Here is a 25,317-nt window from a genome sequence, read left to right on the forward strand (position 1 = left end):
GGTTTCTTTGATGCAAGTTTGATCCAATTTGCAGATGATAAAATGAGAGAGGAAGCAAATATACCCAAGGACAAGGCCAACCTATGAAATAACCTGAAGAGATTAGAGTAGCTGTAACTGCAGGCAATGAGAGACTAAGCACGGGGGAGAAAAGAAACAGAAAAGAAAAATGTGATATCTAACTAACCCGGCTCTACTCTCCACACTCAAGCATGTTCTTTTCATCTTGACTACTTAATACACTCCATCACTGGCATAGAGAAAACACATATCTGCTGCAAACAAGATAGACGTTGTATTCAAGAATGGCTGGTCAAGGGGTGCAAATACATAATTCCAAGAAGCTAATGTAGCTTACAGTAACAAGCCGCAATAAATGCATAATTACAAACTGTGCATAAACCATGGAAGTGCTTATTGGTTACCCAGACAGATTGGATGTGGAACTGAATTTTGATTAGCGGAGCCTGTCTTAAGTGAGCACTTATGAGGACCAACCAAAAAGGTTGCTTTAGGGAAAGCGGGCAAGGTAATAACTTCTATTAGACCTATTTTTGTTGATGAGCTAGAGAAACTTTGGAGCCAAAGAAAGCTCTTCTTTAGGTCTGGGAAAGGAACTCACAGGGTCACAGCAAAATGCAAGATGGAACAGATTGCTTAGCATCAGGGCTGGCTCCAGCTTTTTTTTGTTGTTTTTTTTTGGGGGGGGGGGGGAAGAAGGGGGAGAAAAACCCGATTGACCTGTCACCAAATTGCCGCTGAAGAGGAAGACAGGGATTGAAGGACCCGCTGCCAAATTCCCGCGGAACACTGAAGTAGGCCGATTGACATGCCGCCCCAACAACAGATGGCTGCCACCCCTTTCTATTGCCCGCCCTAGGCACCTGCTTCCTTCGCTGGTGCCTGGAGCAGGCCCTGCTTAGCATAAGTAGTTAACACATACTGTAAGAGACCATTCAAAGCAGAGTGGTCCATTAACACCTCTGCAGTCATAGGACAAAAGGAAGAGGTTAGAGGATTATAGACTGTTGTAATAAACCATAAACCTGGTGTCCCTATTCAGTCTATGATTTTTGGTGTCTAGCAGAATAATGAATTTAAGCTCCCAGGCTCACCCTTTGAAAGTGTTGTGCAGGTATCCTTTGAGGATGAGACACCATTTGGGAGCAGTAAATCTGTGAATACTGTGAGAGCTCACTGGACCAGGCCCAGGGTTCAACACTCCAGGGAGATGCTCGCAGGGCTCAGGTGTGCTGTGCTAACCTGTAGAGTGTCAGCGGGGCACCAACTTGCATTGCCCATGGCTAGTGCAGGTGCTGATGCAGGGCAGGCACAGATAAAGCTTCTTCACACTAAGGGCAGGGGGTAGTGAGGTGTCTTGCATCTCTGAGTATCCCCAGGAAGCGTTACACTGTCCCAGCTATGAAGAATGTTCTCTTCAAGGCCACTTCCAAACCTTACATCAACTGTCATGTTCAATCACTTGAAGCTACCATATAACGTCATCATCTGAATTAACATACACCTCTACCTCGATAAAACGCTGTCCTTGGGAGCCAAAAAAATCTTACCACGTTATAGGTGAAACCGTGTTATATTGAACTTGATTTGATCCACCGGAGTGCGCAGCGTCCCCACTCCCCGGAGCACTGCTTTACCGCCTTATATCCAAATTCATATTATATCGAGTGGCGTTGTATCGAGGTAGCAGTGTATTTATTGTTTTAGGACCAGATGCACAACACTCTCTCAAACTGGTGAGCACTTAGTTGGAAGGTGTGTTTCAGATTTACAGTAACATTGAAATTCCAGTCTGACCAACATTTAGAAATTAAACACTGCAGATGGGGGTAGGGGGAAGGAGGAAACAGGGTGGGAACACAGAACTATCTATCCATAGACCCCAGGTACATAAACTGAGAGCTCCAATACAGCATTAAGTTTCTATACTAACAGACCCCGAATACCTCACCTAGTTTGGTTTATGCCTTGTTACTGCTGAACTATGCACTACTGAGTGAAAGACATTTTACCAGAAAATAAAAATGCTAGAAAGAAGGAATATTGATACTTGTCCCAAATTCCAGAGACACTAGATAGGAAAAACCATCTAGGTACATCTCATTATTTCTGCCTCTTCCAATAAAGGAAGCTTGTTATGGTTACAACTATCCTGATTCTTAAGCATTCCGCTAGCCATATTTCACAAAAACAGACATTGATGGGGGAAATCTTGGCTTGTCACATGTCAATTGGCTAGCACCAGTGACATACATCAGGCACTTTCATATTTTAACTACAGCAGCAATGGAAGATTCTTATATCTGCCAAGTCAAATCCAACCCCATATTTAATAGTCAAATATTATTTTGTCATATGAATAAAAATAAACCTTTCGAAAGCCAGAATTATATACTACATGCCATTCTTTGGTTAAGAAATCCCTTTATCTGTTCAGCAAATCAGACCAATGGAACGAACAGACCACATTTTGCACATACACTGCAGAAGTCTGGCGTGTTCTTTTAATGAGGTAAGAGTTTCACTGATCATGACATTTAGTTCCAGCAAAGGAATCCAAAGAAATAGAGGCCCCTTTATTTATGATCAGCATAGCCAGCTTCCTTGAGCCCCTTGCCACTCAGTGCTCTGCCAGGACCTCTCCAGAAGCCACACACAGAGAACTGAAAAGCTGCTCCCCTCCTCAGCAGAGTATCCAGGGTGTTTTTCACATCAAATAACCCAGATTTAAGAGGATCAAAAGCCAAACTAGCACTCTGCATTAAATCAGCTCTAAAAACTAGAGCCTTTTAGTTTAAAGCAAAGCTGCTTCCCAAAGTGCGTATGTTCTCACTGTAGCAAGAAACAAGAAAAGGTTCTTTTCATTCCAGTGCAAAGATGGCAGTATTTCAGTCTGCTTCTAAAAGCTATGCGAGAAAGACACACACTCCTGGACAAGTAGTGGAGTGTACTAGGTGTTTACTTTTGAGAGTGAGTGTATAAACATATCAGGTACATGAATCCCTGAAAACGGGCATTTACAACTGGAAACACTGACCCTTAGCTATAGCCACGCCAGCTAGCAAATGAGAAGCACTTCAGAATGTTTAATTTAATTATAGCTTCACTTTCATAAGTTACAGAACAGGTCTAAACAACCATTTCTGGCCCCAATAATATGATCCGTCTTTCACAAGAAAGCTGGTCCAGCGGACAAGGCAATGACCATTGACTCAGAAACCCTGAGTTCAGTTTTCAGCTTGGCCATCTACTTCCTGTCTGACCTTGGGCAAGTCATTTCAGATATTCTGTACCTGTTTCCCTCTGTAAAATGGTGACAGCACTTTCCTAACTCACAGGGATGTTACAAGGACTAAATCCTACTATTAATTGTGAAGCATTTGGATACTGTGGCAGTGGTCCCCAACCTTTTTTGTCTGACGAGTCACGGAGGACCGTGGCGGCACATGAGCATCCACCGAAATTCCGTGGACAGGGGGCGTCAACAGGCATTGCCACCAAAAATCCGCTGAGTTTCAGTGGTATTTCGGCAGCAATGCCTCTGGATGACGCAACTTATCAGCGGCATTTCGGCAGATGCTCGTCCGCCGGCCAGTACGCAGGCACACTTAGACGCTCCGGCGGGCACCATGGCGCCCACGGGCTCCACGTTCGGGGACCCCTGTACTATGCCATTGAGGACTATATAAATTACCTAGACAGAGTTCCCATGAGTCTGACATCAGCAAACAGCTACCGTTCCTTCCTGTGCAGAGACTAAAGTCTTCCAAAAACTCTGTCCTACAAGTGAACTGTAATTGCCTATTTACTCTTTTGCCTTTGTAAGTATTAATTACTATTAGTCTGTCATTTTCAAAGGATTTTAGTTATTCATTGAAGATAGCTATGGTACAAGGCCATTGACAGGGAGTTCAGTTCACTTCCCACTTAAGTCAATAAAAGCAGAACTGGGCCAAAGTATTTTAGACTCCAAATTCTAGTTATGTGAATAAGTCTTACAAAAGATAAATATGACATTAAAATGGAGATTTTTCTTCTGTGCCAGTGTAGGTCTACAACCCACCCCCCCAAAAAAGTGTTGTGCTGGTGCACGGGAATCAGAAAGCAACACTAACCTGTCTTGATTCACAGTCCCAAACTGTGTGAAGTCCAAAGTTTGAGAGATCTCATTTACATTTCACCATTTCTGCCAAGTTAATACTGCTACTACTACTAAAAAGGCTATTTAAAAAAATTTGACACTCTCCCCCGGGAGGCTATGTACCAGTATCTCAGTTAAAAGACCGTCCTATAGTCTTCATTCTCAGCAAAATATTGGTCAAGAGCTTATTTGCTAACACAAGGGCTCAGATTCAGAGGGTCACCCTCCTAAAATAAAACCACAGAGGCACTCTATATGGAAGTGATATATATTAAAATAAATACACATTCCAAAAGGTAAAAAGCTGCCCCATCTTGCTTAAATCAGGAAGTGAAATTTTGTTTTAAAAATACAGCTGTAGAACTGTGCAGAAAACTGATTTGAGAAACTTGTCAAGATTCTAAGCAGCACAGCCTTCTCCTTGCAAACAGATTTCTTAACACATGCCACAACCCCTACCCCAAAGATTTAAGCATCCAGAAGAAAATCGCGAACATGGCCAAAAAATTTATTTGCACAACACAATTTTCAGACTGCCCCTAAATGCATCAGTATTTTTTTTTTAAAACATAGAAGTTACCATTTATTTTCTGAATGCACAACTGGCTGCACTTGTAATGTGCAGATAAATTTCATATTCCAAGGAAATCTTTCCATAACCTTCAATAGGAAATTCCCCAAAGTCATGCAACCAAGAATCTATGAATTTTTACTACCCTAATAGCAGCAGAAACTTCATAGCTAAGCAGAGAGAAAATAAGAGTGCTAAAATCCACTCATAAGGATTTGGTTTAACATAAATCATACTGGTGCAAAGATCAGATGACAAACACTGCCTCACATTTAAACTTTTCCTGCTACACTAGTCTGTGCCTAAGAAACGGCTTCAAAGAGAAAGCCCACACTTGAAGTCACTAAAAACACTCTTGAATATTATGCATTTGCAATCAAATATCAGGGAAGTCTTTTGTAAACAGCGTTGCTGCAAGTTAAATAGTTTTCATAAAATTATTTCAACAGCTAAAGCTAAACATGCAGAACCACCCAAAAAGCTTATTTTTATTATGTATTATTAGAGAAGAACCTACTTAATGAATTGACAGCCAGCTACCCTCCCTCCTCCGCCCCCACCCCCGATTCAGACAGCACTAGAACAAGATTAATAAATTGTTTCAATTCAAACCAATGTGCAAAGGTATTTCTGGTTACAGCAAACAATCATTTAGGGAGGGAAGTTATTCCATGGAAAAAAGACTTCAGTGCAAGTTCCACTCTGTTGTATACGTTTATTGATTACACACATTTCATGGCTGAGTTTTCCCCCAAAACTCATCTGGTAGCAATCTTGCACGGAAGGTTGTAGATTCTTATGCCCAAATAAATGGGCTAGTCTTTAAGCTGCCACTGGACTCCTCTTTGTTTTTGTAGATACAGACAAACACAGCTACCCCTCTGATACGTTTTCTACTAACACTCGGAAAACAGGATACTAAATGATGATACAATGGATAAAGCAACTTTCTTTTTAAAAAGCGTTCAGGCTGCACATTCAAGTTATGAAGTTACAGTTGCATGCGCAACCTTCTGTGTGCATGCATTTTCATATAATGCATTTACACAGTCATAATATATCAATTTTTTCCCTACTACCACAGGCATGAGAAGCATATTGGATTTTTTAGAGGATCAAAGGAAGTGCTGGATGCTTAGAATCTTTGAGAGGCTGGCCACTTTTTAGGTGCCTAAATTAGGCATTTGGGTGCCTAAAATTGGGCACCTAAATTTGTAAGAGTTGTCCTTACCGTATTAAGTAATTAAATGGCAAAAACCTTCTTTAGTGCTGAGTTAAGGTTCCCCAGTAACAACTCATGTCATTCCAAGATGTCAAGTTCAACAAAATTCAAATGTCAGAAAACCAGGAAATATAGAGTTAAGGTACAGCCCATGTAACCTTGACTCTGTCCCCACAGAGCATTGTGTCACAGATCTTTTTAGTAAAAGTCAGGGACAGGTCATGGGCAATAAAGAAAAAAAACTCACGGAAGCCTGTGACCTGTCCCTGACTTTTACTAAGAAGATCCTTGACAAAATGGGGAGCTCATCTGTTGGATTCTCCCACCACCTGCAGTGGCCCAGGAGCTAGGGGGTTCCCCTGACACATGTGGCTCCCAGTCACTGTGGGTGGCGGGAAGATCCTGCAGTTCCCAGCCACTGTGCGCTGAAGTCATCAAAGTCTCGGAAAGTCACAGATTCCATGACTTTTGCAACATCCGTGAGAAAATCATAGCCTTATCTATGAGTAGATTGCCAGGGGGATGCTGGAGAAGGGGTATCGCAGGAACCAGATGACAGAGTCACATGAAAGCCTAGGAACTGCAGCAGGCACACCAGAAGGCCAGGGAGGCCAATACTCGATCTACAGCAGAGCCACAGCCCTGCCGCTTTTACAAAGCGCTGCGTGCCATACTTGATGGAGACCTCATCACATCCCGCAGAGCATCGGAGATAGTCCCAAAGAGCATGAGTCCCAGACCCCTGGCATGAACAGCGAGGACGAAAATAGGTGACATGAGCCCAGGGGATCCACCTATGCCACGAGCCAGGACCTCTTTGAGACTCCACCACAATCCAGTAAGTCCTGGCAGCCGAGCAGGAATGAGCCCAATAAGGGGAAGGAACCTTGGGTAAGTGTGTAAATGTATTTGCCATCACATTTATTTAGTCGCACTAGAAGAAGCAGTGCTACAACAAAAAGAGGTAGAGTTACCCGCTTGTCGTTCCCCTATACAGCTAAGCGGGGGTGGAGGAGCAGTTTGTTTATATACACAGGGATATCCTTTTAATCCTCCTGAGAGATCTTGAGGAAACTTTCAGGGAGGTTCTCCGCAATCCTCTCCCAAAAGGTTTCTAGGGATGGCAGCTTTATTTCTTCCTCCACGGTAGGACACTTTCCCATGCCAACCGGCAATAACTTCAGCAGGCACCATTGCAGTAAACAAGTTAACGGCATACGGGCCTGGACAGCTTCAGGTCTCCAGCAGCAGAGGTGCTCTCTCTGTGCCCTCGTTCCCCTTGAGTGATATATCGGCTAAAATCACCATCACCTGTGGAAAACAGGGCCAGCATCCAGTGCCATTGCTTGACACTCTTTAAGTCTTGCAAGTTGTGAAATTCCCCCCTCATTCCCCTCGCCTCTGGTGGACCATACTCACCATGGCCAGTACCGCGAGTGGTGCCGTGCACAAGCCCTCTGAAGCAGAAGCGTCAATAAGCAGGTCTTGTTTAAAACTTTAAGGGAGTAAGAGAAAGCACTTCTGAACCCTAACTTTCACTTTCCTTTGCGACTATAGTGACAGTGGTACCTCTGGTTGTTTTATCTACAGCTGCTGCCGTTGCAGCCTTGAGTGGTTCCTTCTCCACACCCATGGAACACCTGAGTCAGATGATGAGAAGAAAGAAGAGGACTTGAGGTGACACATTAAGTGAGATCCTACAAGCCAGTGCTGCACCAGATCACAAACAAAGGGCAGGAGGGTGAATATTGCAGACAGTCTGGGGAAGGAATTAACAGACAGACGAAAGGCCCAGGAGTCCCAGCAGGACAAGGACCAGGACACAATGGGGCTTCTCCACCAGCAAACACAGATGCTGCAGACTCTTGGGATCTCCATATTCAGCAATCCTGGGCTCGTCTACTATTGCACCATTCCACACAGCCTCAGGGCCCACACACCTACTCCTACCAACCCAAACTAAGAGAAAGCACAGACACACAGCTTCACATACAGCAACTATGGCTGTCACAGGTCAGTGAAAACATAGGCTAAATGGATGTGAGTGTTCTTTCCCCTTGGTAACTTTGTTTGTAAATTGCACAAATTTTTTTTTGCCCTGGTTGTGTTACCCAACATTCTATTGTTTGGAAAATAATTCTTCTTTATTCGTTCTCAACGTATGCTGCAGAGAGCAATGAAAGCACTCACTTCAGTACTTGTTACTGTGCAGTGTGACAACTCAGAGTATTAGAGACAGTAATAATCATAAACGTACGGCAAAAACAACAAAATTATGTGATGCATTGACAGTGTTATATTCATACATGTACACCAAGCACCACACAATTCTTAACAAGCCCCAAAACATCAAACGCCAGGTACAGCAGAGTCCATCACAATGCATTACTGTGGCTCACTGTTAAAGTGCTCTTGCAAAGCTTCCCTGAACTGTATCATTCTGTGTCAAGTTCTTCTAATAGCCCTTATGTCTGACTGTTCAAACTCAGCCGATAGCCACTCTACCCCTTCCCTATCCCCCAGGGGCAAGTTTTCCCCCTTTGCTTCACAGATATTATGCAGGACACAGCAAGCAGCTATAACCATTGGATTTTTTTCCCCATTGAGATCCAATCTTGTGAGGATACAACACCAGCGTCCCTTCAATCTACCAAAAGCACATTCAGCTGTCTTTTTGCACCTGCTGAGCTGGTAGCTGAATCTTTCCTCGATGCTGTTGAGGTGGCCAGTATGAGATTCCAAGAGCCAGGGGAGAAAGGGATTGGCTGCGTCTCCCAGGACCATTACTGGCAGTTCAACATCGCCAATGGTAATCCGCCAGTCAGGATGGAAGGTCTCTGCTTGTAGCATTCTGAACAGTCCTGTGTTCTTAAAAAGATACAAGTGTCATGCACCCTCCATGATCAGCCAAGGTTCGTGTTAGTGAAGCATCCCTGGTGATCCACCAGCGCCTGCACAACCATGGAAAAGTAGCCCTTTCTGTTGACATACTCTGTGCAAGGTGGACTAGTTCTAAAATAGGCACGTGAATGCCTATTTGCAATAGGCATTGCTGCAAATCCATCGACTATGTCCGACACATTGCTGAGACTCTCAGTCTGGCATAACAGGTGGTGATTAATGGCTCCAGGTGCTTGCATGACAATGGCCCCCATAGTGGATTTTCCAACTCCAAAATGATTCCCACTGACCGGTAGCAATCCAACGTTGTAAGTGTCGTCCACAGTACAATTGCCCTTGCTTCTCCACTGTCAGTACAGTTCTCATTCTGATGCCCCTGTGCTGGGGGGCCGAAGTGAACTTAGGACACAGATCCAGGAACACGGCCTCCCACTGCCAAAAGTTCTGCTGCCACCGTTCATCATCCCAAGCCTACAGTACGGTGCAATCCCAGTCAGTGCTCATTTCTCAGGCCTAGAAGTGGTGGCCCACCATGTGCTGCTGATCTGTGAATGCCATCAACAACCTCGAATAGGTTCTCGGTCTGTCCCCCGGCAATCTGTCTCTAAGCAATCATCATGTTCTGTGCTGATTCAATTCTTATCGTGGCTCTGTAAATACTGGAGGATTGTGTAGGAGGAAGGATGGACAAATAATCCAAAATGAAGAGCTGATCTAATAACTAATTAGTTTATTACAACAAAGAGTCCTGTGGAACCTTACAGACTAACAAGGTGCCAATGGACTCTTTGTTGCTTTTTACAGATTCAGACTACCATGGCTACCCCTCTGATACTTAGTTTATTACAGTAATGCCTAGAGGTCTCAGACAGTGATCAGGGCTCTATCACACCATGTACTGTATAAACAATGGTGTCTGCTATTAGTTTTCCCTCCCATCAGCCACATTACGTAGGTAAAATAAATCATATAGGAAGCATCTTTAGTGTACCAATCTAAATCCTTAATTATCACGAAGAAAAATTTCTTCAAAAGCAAGGAAAGAGTCTTGTTAAGGCACTGACTGGAACTGAGATTTAGGCTTTAGTCTCAGCCATACTATATACTTCCTGAATCCTGAGTGATTATGGTCAAGCCACTTAATCTGAGAGCTGTTTCCCTATCGGTAAGGGTTGGGATAATACTCCTTTGCCACCCAGGATGATGGCAAGCTTTGCTTAGAAAACGTGGCTATGAGCACCATAGAAGAGTCTATACATTAAACAAGGAAAGAAACCCCAGGCTTAGCCTTGATCTCATTAGAGCAGGGAAAGGAAAAGAATTAGACCAATATTGACAGTAGAATACCAGAAGGGAAATTCAGACAGCTGAGCTACATTTTATCCTTAAAATTTAAATTTCTCCTGAAAGTTTATCCTTCTTTAACTCTTAAGCTTTCAGGGGCATGGATTCTGCAGCGTATTTACTGCTTTCAAAAAGCTGTCCATAGTCCATTATTTGTGCCACAACCTTAAGAGTCAGTTTTTACACAAAGGGTAAAATCCTGGCCACTCAAAGTCAATAGAAAAATTTCCAGTGGAGTCAGGATTTCCTCCAAAGATTTTAGTCAAGACCAAATAGCCTTGTCTCTTTGCCAAGCAGTATTAGTTTTGGAGAGAGTCAGTTTCTTGCTGAGAGAGAAATAGAGAGGTTTCATGGACATGCACATCAAACAGCTATGTATATTTATAGCACATTTCAGTATCACCTTCATCATAATAATATAATCATAACTGCACTAATCCAGAGTGTGTTTACCTCAGGGGAGGCATAAACTATACTGCAGAACATGGAAACCTAACATGCAGCTCTTCACACCCATTTTGCTAAACAGAACTCCCCATCCATCTTTCAACAGAAAATTCTCCATTACCCATAAAAAAAGATTTTAAATAGAGAAGTGAAGCACAGCCAAAACCATACAGATGTAAGTAACGTATGAAACATCGATTTAGGGGTTATTCACGAGGCAATTTGCTAGCATTAGTATCATTATGTCAAAATAAGCTAAATCGAAGAAAGTCCACTGTGATTCCAAATAAGAGTAGCTACACAGGGGTAACATCAAGATAGCTATGGCAGGGTAGTTAGACTGGTACAGTAGTGCTGGTAAGTTTTCCTGTGTAGACAAGCTTTTAGTCACTGCAAAAAAGGAAGAGTAACTGGAAAGTTAAACTGAAGTTCAATACAGACCTCTTTCAAAGCAATTTATAAACCAGGTTTATGCCACAGAATAAGCAGTAACACAACATCTATCATGGCATGGGATCTAGACAGAAAATTGTGTTTCTACCATACCACTGTGACAGGAAAACAAAAACAGAAACAAACAACCCCCGCCCCACAGGTGTGAATCAAGACATGCATATCTTGCATTATTTACTTTGTCACTATCATTAAGGCATGAAATAGACAACGAAATATATTCCCCCTTTGATATTGGAGCAGGAGTGTCCACACAACTAGAAAAGCTGAAGTAACAGCAAGATCTGGGGGGGAGGGGGAGGTTAATTACACCAACAGGAGAGCTCTCTCCCATGAGTTCAGAGCAGCTAGAGGAGAGCTTACAGAGGCCCACCTTCGTCTGGGCAGGTGCACCACAGTAAGCCCTCTAGTGTAGACATTGCCTAAAATGGGGTCTGGCATCACATGGACAGTGCCTGCATTCTATTCACCACAATTTATCCTTTTGAGAGGGTTCCTAGAGTGCCTGTGATCCAACACATCCAGAGGCGGAATCTCTATTACTACACAAAGTATAGGACCATTTTCACCAGAGCAAAGTGAGAGTAACACAACTGATCAGATATGGTAGACTGTGCATTCACTTTACACGAGTATAAATAACTTAAGGCGAAGGGCAACAGAAAAATCAGGCCTTCAATGTCTAATAGAGTGTAATCTACCCACACCAGAGTAAATGCAAAATTTGATGATGTGGGTTCTGTAATTCTTATGGTAATGTTCAGCAAGTATACCGTTGGGAGCAGCAAGTTTTCAAACCACCAAGCCATCCCAGACTTGTTTACGTTGGGATTACAAAGAAAGCATTTGAATAGTGAAACCACTGACAAGAGTGAAGTCACACTTTAGGGAGCTGGAAGAGAAAACTATTCCCACCTGCAACAAATGCCCCTTCCTTATGAGCAATGGTGGATATTTTCACAAGACCTCTGTTTCTAAAATTTGAACTACAAAGAAAAACTAAGCAGCAATAACCTCAGACATTTATGTAAATTACCACCACAAAGCAGATAGAGGCATTTAGAAGAGATTTGAGGTTAAGTTGATTTTTCCTTTGCACTTTAATGAAAATTTCTTACTTCCTCCTCTATAATTAAGAGACTTTCCTTCCTGTCTGGCGCGTGCGTGTATATATATCAAAACAAGCCCATCCACACAACTGGAGAGTTTAATATGAGCCACTGTCCAGCAATGGAAGAGGAGCATCTTGTTAGGTCCACTTTACCTTTTAAACTCCTATAAACCTTCTTATTCAGTTAGTGTTATTCTTGTTCCTCCATCAACATCCAAGAGTATCCAGCTTTACAAGTCATGGGTATGACTGGGTCTCATCTTTAGAGATTACTCATTGTGTTCCACCTATTAGTGCTATTTGTCTACTAGTATACCTAGTGCTTCCTCCATCTCCACTCCTCACCGCCAAAAAATTCCCTTCACATGTTTTCATGGAAATTGAGCCATCCTCTAAGTTTTCTTTTCTCAAACATGCGCCAAATCCACTAGACTTTTTCTAGTTGACATGGACCTGGGTCCTACAGCACCAAGCTGTCATTTGAAGAAGTTAGATTCCCAATCTCATCCCCTGAGCTGACAGACGGAGCATGTTGAACGAGATGGGACAGCTCTGCCTCTCTGCACCAGTGACCCATCAGATAGGTTCTGAAGGAAACCATACCCCTCTCAGAGAGGAAAGCATTTTGGATGAACACACACAGGCAGAGGATCTGCTGACAAACATTCAAGTCGAATTTTAAGGAGAGGGGAAATAAAACCAATTTGGCAGCGTGCAGTCTTTCTTCAGCCCCCTTCACTGTGTGTCAGGAAAATGTTTTTGCATGGTAGAGAAGATGCTTATCCTATGAGGATGCACATGCAGATGGTGTTGCTGATTGAGAAGCTGGCTTTGCCTCCAGCAGTGCACAGCTATAACCCTAGTTACATTCATTTTATTGAAAACAGACCACCTTATAAATTCAACGACTGGGCTGTAAATGTTATAATTTCCCTCCACACTTCAAAAAAGTCTAATTTCCAAATCCAACACAAGAAGAATGTGCTTTGGTTCCAGCCTCTGCACGCACACATACAACAGCACAAAGCAGACTTCTCTGTAGGTGGCCCAAGACGTCTGCATTATTAATGGAGCTAGCTACCTCAAACAAACGAGGTTTCGAAACCAAATATGCTTGGGGGGAAGGGGGATGTTTCCACACGGTGACCACAGCTTCAAGGGAGGTCTACCGCCAACACAGAATCAGAAGTCTTAAACAGCCCTAGAGCATTACCTCAATGAGGTATCTGAAAAAGTTACCTCCGAAGTGTGCGTGATGGTAGGTGTGATGCTTGGTTTAAATTATTTTTTCAGATGTATCAGATTTGCTTAACATACAAAGAATAAAAATGACAATCCATTAGGTATATGGATTCTGCCCTCCCTTGCCCCACCCCTCAGGCAAAAGCCTGAATGAAAAGAGGAGCATTACCTTGAAGGTCAATATATTTCATCTCTGATAAACAAGCAGGGGAGGAAGGCAGAGGGGGGAGTTCCAGGGTAAAATGCCCTCCTCCATATACTCAGACTCCTTGCCTTAAGTCCCATTAACTTGGATGTAGGACAATTGACTCAAGCTCCTCCCTCTCAGCTGAGCTTAATACTCATCTCTACATTTCCCCCTCCTCTGCAGCAGATGCTGCCTCAGGTGAGGATGCCCAGAAGAAATACATTTTTGGATGTACTGGCTAAAGCTCCATTCATGACAAGACAAAGTGATGGTGGTAGAAAGTGGGAAGCATTTGAGACCGGGCATAAATCTGTCAGAGCCGTACTGACCCTCCAGAATTTTACTGGACTTGCTGCTCTTTAACATGTATCTCTCAACACACTGGTCAGAAACACCTTCCATTTTTTGCCAAACAACTGCAGCTTCCTCAGATATGGACCCAGTCATGACAACTCATGCTTTAGACATCTCAAGGCTGACTACTGCAGAGTGGTCTGCCTTGGCCTGGCTGTGATCGTCACAGGGTAAACTGGAGTCTTGACAATTTAAGCAAAATTGCTGACTCATCTTTTCCAAGGCCTTGCTATAATAATGGAGGCCACCAACCAGCCTAATTTTTTTTATTATTACTATTATTATTACTATTATATCCCTGCTATCAATGGAAAGGAGCCGAGAATTTGGTTCCACAATGGCTACGAAAGGTGCTATTCTTTTAATAGGCGCCCAGAAATTCTGTGAGCACATTATGAAACCATAGATCAGGAGTGGCAAATCCATTAACTGGGGAGTGCAGAATGTAAGGTTTTCATTATGGGGTAAGCTGGAACATAAGTTCAGGACTCCATGCCACCTTAAATCCCCAACAGATTTCCCACCCATGTCAACAGCACATTTGCACACAGACCAAGGATAGAATATGGCATGGACCTCATTTAGTAACTACAATGAATTATGTGGCCAGTACTTTATATGTTACAGTTCTGGGCAACTGCACTTATATTCCCTTCCATAGTCCCCCCAGGGCACCCATTCTTGGCTCCCAGCTCCTCAGCTGTCACCTCCCTTGGGTAGAGACCTGCTGCACAGCTCCCCATCTATATTGTGATATCCCGAGCAAGCCAGACTGACTAAAAGACCAGCCAGTATCTGTGCTTTGCTTTCTCTCCAGAGGTTATAAACAGAATAATGCATGCAGTTGCAAGTTACCATAGCTCTTCATCAGCAAGAGCATTTATCCTCAAGGTGAAAGCATTTCAGAGAAATGCCTTAAAAACTAATACAAGAACCTACACACATGCCTTAGATCATACAAACTCAAATCTCAGGCTCTGATAGGTGTCAACCTCCCTGACGGTTTTTTCACCTTCCACTGCAGCATGGAACATGGGTCACTTGCAGGTTTAAACCAGGGTTATCAAGCTATTCAAATTAATCATATTGTTAATAATAAAAAAAAATTATTTAAATTTTTTTTGATGTTTTCTACATTGTCAAATATTTTTATTTCAATTACAACACAGAATACAAAGTGTACAATGCTCACTTTATATTTATTTTATTACAAATATGTGCATTGTAAAAAAGAAATAGTATTTTTCAATTCACCTAATACAAGTACCGTAGTGAAATCTCCATCATGAAAGTGGAACTTACAAATGCAGAATTTTGTCCAAAAAATAACTACATTCAAAAAGAAAACAATGGAGAACTTTAGAGCCTAGAAAGTCCGTTCAGTCCTACTTCTTGTACAGCCAATTGCTCAAACAAGTTTGTTTACATTTGCAGTAGATAGTTCTGCCCACTTCTTGTTTACAATGTCATCTGAAAGAGAGAGCAGGCATTCATATGGCACTGTTATAACCAGTGTTGCAGGATACCTACGTGCCGATATGCTAAAAATTCATATGTCCCTTCATGATTCAACCACCATTCCAGAAGACATGCATCCCTACTGATCATGGGTTCTGCTAGATAACTATCCAAAGCATTGCGGACTGACGCATGTTCATTTTCATCATCTGAGTCAGATGTCACCAGAAGGTTGATTTTCCTTTTTTGTGGTTTGGATTCTGCAGTTACCGCATCGGAGTGTTGCGCTTTTAAAACTTTTGAAGGCATGCTGCACACTTCATCCTTCTCAGATTTCAGAAGGCACTTCAGATTCTTAAACCCTGGGTCAAGTGCTGTAACTGTCTTTAGAAATTTCACATTTGACAAAACGCAAAGAAGGTACCAATCTTCAGTGAAAGTGTTCTTAAAAAATCAACAACGTGCTAGGTTATCATCTGATACTACTATAACATGAAATATATGGAAGAATGCAGGTAAAACAGCGGGAAACATACATTCTCCCCCAAGGAGTTCAGTCAAATTTAATTAATGCTTTAAAAAAAAAAAGAGCATCGTCAGCTTGGAAGCTTGTCTATCGAATGGTGGCCGAAGCATGAAGAGGCATACGCACGTCTAGCATATCTGGCATGTAAATACCTTGCAATGCCGGCTACAAAAGTGCCACACGAACGCTTGTTCTCACTTTCACGTGACATTGTAAATAAGAAGCAGACAGCATTATCTCTTGCAAATGTAAACAAACTTGTTTCTCTTAGCAACTGGCTGAACAAGAAATAAGACTGAGTGGACTTCTAGACTCTAAAGTTTTGCATTGTTTTGTTTTTGAGTGCAGTTATGTAACAAAATTTACATTTGTAAGTTGCACTTTTATGATAAAGATTGCACTACAGTACTTGTATGAGGTGAACTGACAACTCTCTTTATCATTTTTACAGTGCAAATATTTGTAATCATAAATATAAAGTGAGCACTGTACACTTTGTATTCCGTGTTATAACTGAAATATATTTGAAAAATGTAGAAAGACATCCAAAAATATTTAATAAACAGAATACCAATTGAAATGTAACAGTGCAATTAAAACTGCCATTAATATAATTTTTTTAATTGCAATTAATTTGAGTTAATCACTTGACTTAACTGTGATTAAACTAGGGCTGTCGATTAAACTAGTGTAAATGATGGATTCTCTAACTTGAAGTCTTTAAATCATGATTAGAGGACATCAGTAACTTAGACAGAGGTTACGGGGATCTATTACAGGAATGGATGGGTGAGGTTCTGTGGCCTGCAATGTGCAGGAGGCCAGACTAGAGCAGGGGTAGGCAACCTACGGGAGTGGATTTTCAGTGGCACTTACTCTGCCTGGGTCCTGGCCACTGGTCCGGGAGGGCTCTGCTTTTTAATTTATTTTTAAATGAAGCTTCTTAAACATTTTTAAAACCTTATTTACTTTACATACAATAATAGTTTAGTTATATATTATAGACTTATAGAAAGAGACTTTCTAAAAACGTTAACATATATTACTGGCACATGAAACCTTACATCAGAGTGAATAAATGAAGACTTGGCACACCACTTCTGAAAGGTTGCCCACTCCTGGACTAAAGGATCACAATGGCCCTTTCAGAACTTGATGTCTAGAAAACCCGACAATGGATTTTCCCCATGGTTTCAAGTTCATAACTGTTTCTGATTCAGAACCAGAACTAAGAATAATTCAGTCTTTCCTTCATACAACTTGGCCCTTTGATCTTGGCCTCATGCAGCAGGTGATCAGCAGACAATGGCCCATGCCTCAGGGCATGGCTTCAAAAGGCTGGGGTTTTTTACATAACCAGAGGTGGCACATTTGCCTTCACCTGCCCATAGATATTCCTAGGCAAACCACTCAACACAAAGTCCATTCTTGGCTGGCACGTTGTTCAATATAGTCCTTGGAACCTTGAAGTCTCACATGTGTTTTATCTTCCCCCTCAAGAGGTTACATACAAGCCCAGCCCACAATAATACATAAACCATTCACTTAATACAATAGACTCTAAAGATACTTAAAATTAATTCAATAAGGTCGCAAAAGATATTGCTGGCAAGGGAAGAGTGCCCAACTTTAGAACCAGCAACATTTCTATCCTGCTCCCCCTGGCCCCCAACAATCTGTATTTCCTCCCCTAGCAACACCTAGCTCTTTACTCAAACCACTTTCCTTATTCAATCCACTACAATGGTTACCAAAGAGTTAACATTTAAGTGTCATTTGACTTGAGAGCTAACAACCTAGTGAAATGAGTTGAAGGCAGAAGGTAGGTTGCACCTCTGGACTATTGTTTTAAGCCAAACTGAGGCACATGTGTCTGCGCTGGTTAAGCTCAGTTCACACATTTGCACATCTTCACAGCCATGGAAGCTAGAAATTTATTCTTTATACACATTTTCCTGGAATCACAGGCTTGAATCCAAACCAGACTAACTTCATATTTCATGATTTCAAGGCAAATACTGTACAATGAATTTCATTAAGTTTGCAGGCAGATCTTTCAAATGTCAAACAAAAAAAATTCTAGTGTCTTATCTGCTCTAAATGGACATTTCTCTAACACCACTTTTCATGGATGAAAAGAAAGATTCTGGGTTAAGCCTGCTTCCATGGGTGGCTCCAGGCACCTGCACACTAAGTGCGTGCTTGAGGTGGCAAGCCACTGGGGGGGCTCTGCCGGTTGCTGCGAGGGCGGCAGGCAGGCAGCCTTCAGCGGCGCCCCTGCGGACGGTCCGTTGGTCCCGCACCTTCGGCGGACAGCCTGCCTGCCATGCTTGGGGCGGCAAAATGCCTAGAGCCGCCCCTGCTTATCTCACTACCTTTCAGTGTCCTATCTGTCAGATTTTGAATGGCACCGTTTAGCCAGAACACAATGGAACAGTATTCCGGTTCCACTACACCACTATGCCCCACCCCCTGAAGTATGGGGGTGGGGTTGGAATGCCACGCTGGTGGGCTGATACTGCACTTTAAAACGACACCACTGCACAGTCTCACCTCATAGTTTGTTATATTTCAGTGGTGCTTTATGTAGTTTGTAAAGCACTTGGGGACTCTTTAGGATCTAAATTTCAGACTCTGGGCTGCCAAATTGATGTCAAGGAGTTATATGAGGGGTTACAGAACTAAGAGGCCCACTAAAGAGACACCTGTCAGCACTATCATAACTACATTCAGACAAAATTACAAGAGGAAGACAGTTCTCACTGACAGGAGAGTGTACTGATTGCAACTTTCAAAATCCCAATACCAAAACAAAAACCATCAAATTCAATAACAGCTTTAAAGAAAAATTCTTCTCCTCCTCAATCCCATACTTGTTACCCTTTCCAGTTTTTGCACCTTTAATAGCCATAACTAATACCCTAGCAATTCACCTGGTCTGTATGAGCAACTAGTCCATGCCATTGGGTTCTTAGAAGTTTGCACGTACTGTTACCTTTAGTAGGAGTGGTGCCACGCAGAGAGACAACATGTTGTCTCAGCATGCAATGCTCCCTTTTGATAAGAGTGGAGAACAGCTCAAATCAAAAGGAGTGTTGCAAACTGGTACCTGTTGTCTCAGCAGGTGGTGCTGTGCATCTGTATTAGAGCTGATTGCAGCTGCCTTCATCTCTGTTTTATGCAAATTTGCTGCAGCAATTAGTCTTCTGCCAAGCTGCCAGAACAGTCCACCGTCTGTGTGTAGATCAGGACACAAACGTCATAGCTTAGGAACTTATATTAAAAACACTTGAACATAAGAGCAGTATTGGAGTTCTCTCCTCTGAAAAGAGCAAATGTTAAATTAAAAAAGCCACACACCTACAGTCCTGATATAAATTGTGTTTTCTGCTGTGACTTGATACTATTTCTTTGCAGATTTCAATACCACTGAAGTTATTCAACCCTGTCAGGGTTTTTACAGCATGCAGGTCTCTTGAGGGGATAGCAACATACCCCCAGTAGTTTAACAAGCACTTGAAAAGAGGGTAAGGGGAATCTTCTGCTGAACTGCAGGCCTGGGAAGTGGGATATGGCTCTGCAACAGACTCACTGTGTGATTGGACAAGTCACCTCCCTCTTTGTAAAACTGTGATCATCTTTTCTTTTTTCCCACTCTGTCTGTTTTGCGCATTTAGATTATAAACTTTTTGGGGGCAGGGCCTCTCTCTTCTTGTGTGTATACAGGGCCCTAAACTCAGCCAGGTCTTTAGGTGTTGTTATAAAAAACCAAAAATAATTCATGTGGGAAGAAGGCAGTGTATTACAAAAAGGTAGATGAATTATTGGAATAGAGGTTATTCCTCTTTGAGCAGGAAGTAGATTTGTGTGACCTTGCAGTAGACTTCGAATGTGATTTAAAAAATAATAATATACAGATAATACCAATGTCTATTTATGCATTTTTATGTATTTAAATTTTCACAGCTGCAGGAAATTATGGAGGGAATCAGACAACGGGTGACAGATAATTTAATCACACCAGATATGGAGATTCAAAAAGTTAAAGCTTTATAACTGTTAAAGCACAAGTTTCAGCATCACATCAATATACAAAATTAATATCCTTAAATCAAAATTTCATAAGTCCTCCAGCAGCAGTTTTCTTAATTTGCCTTTGTAAATTTCAATTATTATTGATGAGGAAATGTCCACTGCACCATACACACACAAACCAATGAAAAAACATACACCAGCATTTACCAATACAAGTCTAATCCTTCCAGGCTATCTTTAAGAGCGTTTCAGATACTTTGACAGCTTGAATCTTACATGTTTATAAATACACTACCACCATGCCATATATAGACTTCACAAAGTTACACATCCAAAAGGATTGTACTCTCCAACACTCTATGGCAGCGGTCCCCAACCTTAGGACCGTGGCGACGGTCAAGCATCCGCCGAAATGCCACCAAAATTCAGCGGCAACGCCTCTGGATGACATCACTTGTCGGCAGCAAGCAGCGTCATCCAGAGACGTTGCTGCTAAAATGCTGCCAAATTTTGGCGGCATTTCAGTGGATGCTCGACAACCGGCCAGGACGCAGGTGCATTTAGATGCCCCCACGGGCGCCATGGAGCCTGCAGGCACTGTGTTGGGGACCTCTGCTTTATGGATTCACTGCTTTCCACAGCAGTGGGATCCTCCCCTGAAACAAGCTACAAACAAGCCTGAATTTTAGAGGCAGAGAAGTTAAAGAAAGAGGAGAAACCTTTTCAAAAGATTAGGAAGGGGATCTCTGCTCCCACTCAGGTAGTTGTGTGTGAAGTCCCAATCAAAGACCTCTGGTTCCATAACACTGTTATGATGTAATGATTTAGGACAGTGAGGGCAATCAAGCCACCACAGCTGGTGTCATGGCTGCCATTATACTATGAAACACTGATTGCTTTTTAAATGAAAAAAGTTCTCCCACTTGAAATTCTTAAAATTTCTTCCATGTTATTCTGTGGCTCCTAAAAACAGATCTGTTTTCTAAGCAGAGCATAACCAATATTTAAACAGTACAGGAAATAGTGCTATTTTAACTGAAAATAAATCTGTCAGCAAGGAGTCACAGGGAGAGCTACACTTCAGACTTTTCAGGTTCTTATTAAAAAATATAAATTAAAGTCAACATGTTCACTTCATTTGCAACATCTGTTTGCTATTTCATTATTAATACAAATACAGGGGGGCCCCCAATTCAGGCTGGGTTCACTCCTAAAAACCTTTCAGCTATATAGCATTATAATTGGTCTAAATTGTACAGAATAACAGAAGTATTACCAAAAGAGTCTGAGTACGCTAGGTCACAAGCAGAGAGATTTAAAGGCTTGCAGAGCTTTTGGACTAGGGTGCATTTTGTGTAGGAAGAAGACAGTGTATTTTATAACAGGTTAAGCAGAGAGAAGTTATGAAAATACACACTTCTTAAAAACCTTACAGACTGCTGCGATCTGGTCAGGTTCAGTACTCTCTGCAGCCTATGGAAAAATTCCATTTGATTTCAGTGGGCTTTGGATTTGATCTATAGTGTACTACCGCAGGCTCCACCTTAAAAAAGGTCTATGGTTGTGTGGCAACAGTGAAAGTCATCCAAAACAACTTTAGTTCTACTTTATACCACTGCCAACCTCTTCCATGTGACCATTTTACCCTCTTTAAGGACTCTGAACCGAATTTTGTTGAAGATATTTTCATAAGGACTTCAATAAGTTCACTCCCAAAGAATGAGAAGCTCTTTAAGGCAGGGAAGCCACTATATTTGTTCAGATTGCACCCAGACTGAACTACAGCACACCAGGTTTGTGTTTGTCGAGACACTAAAAGATTTTCAACACCCAGCAGAAGCCACTGAAAGCTACTCGGTGCTGATCTCTTTTTAAAATCTGGCTATATAAGTGGTCTTTTGCACTTAACTCCACCGTGCTCTTACCATGAAAATCTCATAATTTAAGGTTCTGTGTGTAGGCGATTTGTATCTTTGACACAGTTACTGTATTTCTAACAAAAGGTATGTTTGGAGATGTGTACCAGTCATGGCCTTTGTGCATCCACGAGAATTAACACAAAGGTGGAGTTTGGTTTAAATGATATTGCAGTGTCTGATTAAGCGTAAGGGAGACTAGTAAACTGTTTTGGAGTTAGCGATTACCCCATGTTCTTTGGGGAGAAGACTGACAGTTTCTGGCTCTTCTTAGTGAGACACTGAATTGTTAATATTAGGATCACTAGGTCTTTCATCTACAGATTTTGAAGTGCTTCACAGAGGACAGCAAGTATTATCCCCATTTTACAGACAGGTAAACTAAGGTACAAAGGTGAAGTGACTTGCCAGGTACAGTTGCTTGAGGGTCCTTGACTGTGCATGTCCCCGCTTTGTAGTGTTTGGAAGGTTGGGTTTAAACTGAACCTTAAACCTTGAAAATCTGAAGTTAGGGATTGAGGGGGCTGGTTCCCAAAGGGGACATAATATTAAGGATTTTTCAACCAAAAAAGAAAAGCTAGTTCTCAAATCAATTTGAGAGGTAGGGGGGCAGGAAATTGCTCAGAAGCCTTAGTGGAGTGTGCACACTCCATAAAGAGAGAAAGACTGCTCCTTCAGTGCACAACACACACCTCACCAGACATGGTTCTCTATCACCCTTCATTTGAGCCACAAGAGCTGAATATCTCAATAATCCCCCTGCACCACAATCAGCAAAATACATCTCTCCACTGAGATCAACCAATTTGGAATTTCTAGGCCAAGTCATTTGATCAGATAAAAAGTTAGAAGGTTTAACTTTTGGAAAATTCTACTTCAGATTCTGAACACTATTTACTAGGTTACTTCTGGAAAGTTTAGCCCACAGTAGATATCTTGTACCTGAAACATTAAGTGTCATTCTTAGGACATCAGCTTGGTTTAGGTAAAGATAGGTAAGTGTTAAAGTCAGGTTGAAGGCTGAAGAAAGTAGTGTCCTTACGTAATGTACTTTTTGATGGATAAATGCATTTATCCAACACAGATATCTTTAGGAGGGATGCCAACTCCATACCCTACTCATTATCATTCCTTTCAGGCAGGAGTTTGAGCGAACTGATAAGCATTACACTGTGCTCTGACGGTCAGACCTGGGCTCTGACGGTCAGACCTGGGCTCTGACAAGACAACATGCAGCAGCAAGACACCTCTCTGCATAACATGTTAAGGTTTGTGTGTCCCGGATAGGGTCTCTTCTGTCCCGAGAGAAAGAAGTCTCTATCTCACCCTCCCTTTCTCCTGATTTGCCCTTGCTTTCTTCTTGGCCTACATTGTTACTGAGTAGCTAGTAGAGTGGGGTCAATTGGGTCAGTACCAGGCTGGTCAAGGTTTCCTGCCAGGTCTCAGAGATGCAGATGTTTTGTCTAATCAGCTTGTGAACGATACTAGCTTAGCTGACAAGCAACTTTGCATTCCTCAGCAAGACCTTAAAGTGTCTGGCTGTGGATACCTACTCACTTTGCCTGCTGCATTGTGGATGTGGGGGAAGTTAAAAGAGCTGGCTGTGTGCCTGCGAGACAAAGCACCTGAGAGAAAAACAGCTCGCTGGAGCTTAACCCAGGCAAGAAAGAGGTGGTAAGCTTAGATTAGCTAATTTAGACCCCCACAACCATACCAACAATCAGGGGTATTTGCCCTTCAACTGCAAAACACTACAATTCCAAGATTCACTAGATCAACTGTCTCTGCTCCATAAAAGCTAGGTAACAACAGGAAGGTCTCTCCACTCCTGGCTAGTTACAAAACTAGACACACTACTTTGAGAAGGCTTAGCAACCACAGCCCATATGTTTACCAGCTACTGTTGCCTGCTCTACCTCTAATTAATGGTCAAGATCAGTAGAAAAGACCAGAATAAGATCTAGCCTGACTTTTCTTAGCCTGATGCAACATACCTGATAGAAGCCTATTCACCATATCAGAAGCTAAAAAAAGAGGAAGGAGAAGGAAGAAAGTGCCCGGGAGAGTGGAACCATCTCCATGTGTGAGCAGCCCAACACTAGGGGAGTGAGAACAGAGACCAAATGATTATTTTCTTATGCTTCTATTTCTGTATCCTGGCACCTTTATATTGAGTGGGATGGGGTCCCAGCATCTAAAAATGCCTCCTATGCCCACACACTGATATTAACGATGCCTTCCCAACTCAAGGAAAGGTGCTCCAATGACATTTTAAGGACATGGTTCTTAACAGGTGATTGGTGAGGGTTTAAGAGGACCATAGTGGAACAGTTTAAATATCAATAAAGTATTAAGCAGAAGAAAAATAAGGATTTTATCAAAAGTTAAAATCATTAAAAAAATAAGTTAACCAATCACATTCTAAAGTAGGCCCTGGTCTTGCAAGAACTGCATGGTAGACTCCTGCACCCATGAGGAGTTGCAATTCCCTTTGCACGGTCTTGGTCTACAACGCAAAAAATATGTACGTTTGACCCACAAACAAGATGCTGTTTTACTGTCCCTCACTCCTCCTCATCCACAACATATACAAAGCACAACATGCAGCAATAGGATCCATAAGACACTCACTCGTGAACTCTGTTGTCTCCATACAAGTCACTTAACCCAAAGCTGACATAATGCCAGTGCTCAGGAACATTCAACGCTGGGTTTCCCAAGTTCCTGTACATGCTAACGTAGTCCAGAGGATCTGGTCCCCCCAACCTGTAAAAAAAAAAAAAAACAAAAAAAACAAAAGGAAGTTCAGTATAATATTGGAGAAAGACAATTTTAACTGTTTTACATGCTCAGTATCATTAGTCCCATATATATTTTTTTAAAAAGAAAGCTATGCAGACAAAGGTGAATTTTTCCATGTATTATCACACCTGTCTTGTTATGACACTTTCAGCTGTGCTTTTTATTTTCATGGGAGTCTTGAAAGGCTGTCTTATGCTAAATGAATATGAAATCTGCACAGATGCTGGTATGGGCCTTTTAGACAAAGGCCTGCTTCAAATCACTGCAAGTGACAAAAATGAAATTAGCATACCCAAATTCCCTCTGGAGAAAATAAAGAATAAGGCCAAGTTAAATACAGAGTTTTAAGCATAGGAAGACAGGATGCATGCATCTCATATGCTGAGTGTTTTTAAAGTTAAAGCGTGAAACTGTCTGGAGGACCAGTACTAAAAAAAGTTTTTACAAAACACTCAAAATGATTGAAAAATAATAGAAAAAAGTGGTGACAGCAATACTCACACTGCAAACCTTTAACTCAGTTCAGAAATGTATACTCCCACTTTTTCTAAGTCATTCTATTTCTTACAGTAGAATTAGAAAAGAT

General features: G+C 41.9%; 1 protein-coding gene across 1 annotated transcript in view; it reads right to left on the reverse strand.

The window, feature by feature from the left end:
- Nucleotides 1–24,694, reverse strand: part of SUFU (SUFU negative regulator of hedgehog signaling) — a 112,748-nt gene extending 88,054 nt beyond the window's left edge. Inside the window, exon 1 of the mRNA XM_075072970.1 lies at nt 24,561–24,694. Within this exon, the coding sequence (XP_074929071.1) occupies nt 24,561–24,661 (101 nt within the window). The 5' untranslated portion in view covers nt 24,662–24,694. The remainder of the gene's footprint in view (nt 1–24,560) is intronic.
- Between the last annotated feature and the right edge of the window lie 623 nt (nt 24,695–25,317).

This window comes from Chelonoidis abingdonii, chromosome 16, assembly GCF_003597395.2.
Source record: "Chelonoidis abingdonii isolate Lonesome George chromosome 16, CheloAbing_2.0, whole genome shotgun sequence".
Lineage (NCBI taxonomy): Eukaryota > Metazoa > Chordata > Testudines > Testudinidae > Chelonoidis > Chelonoidis abingdonii.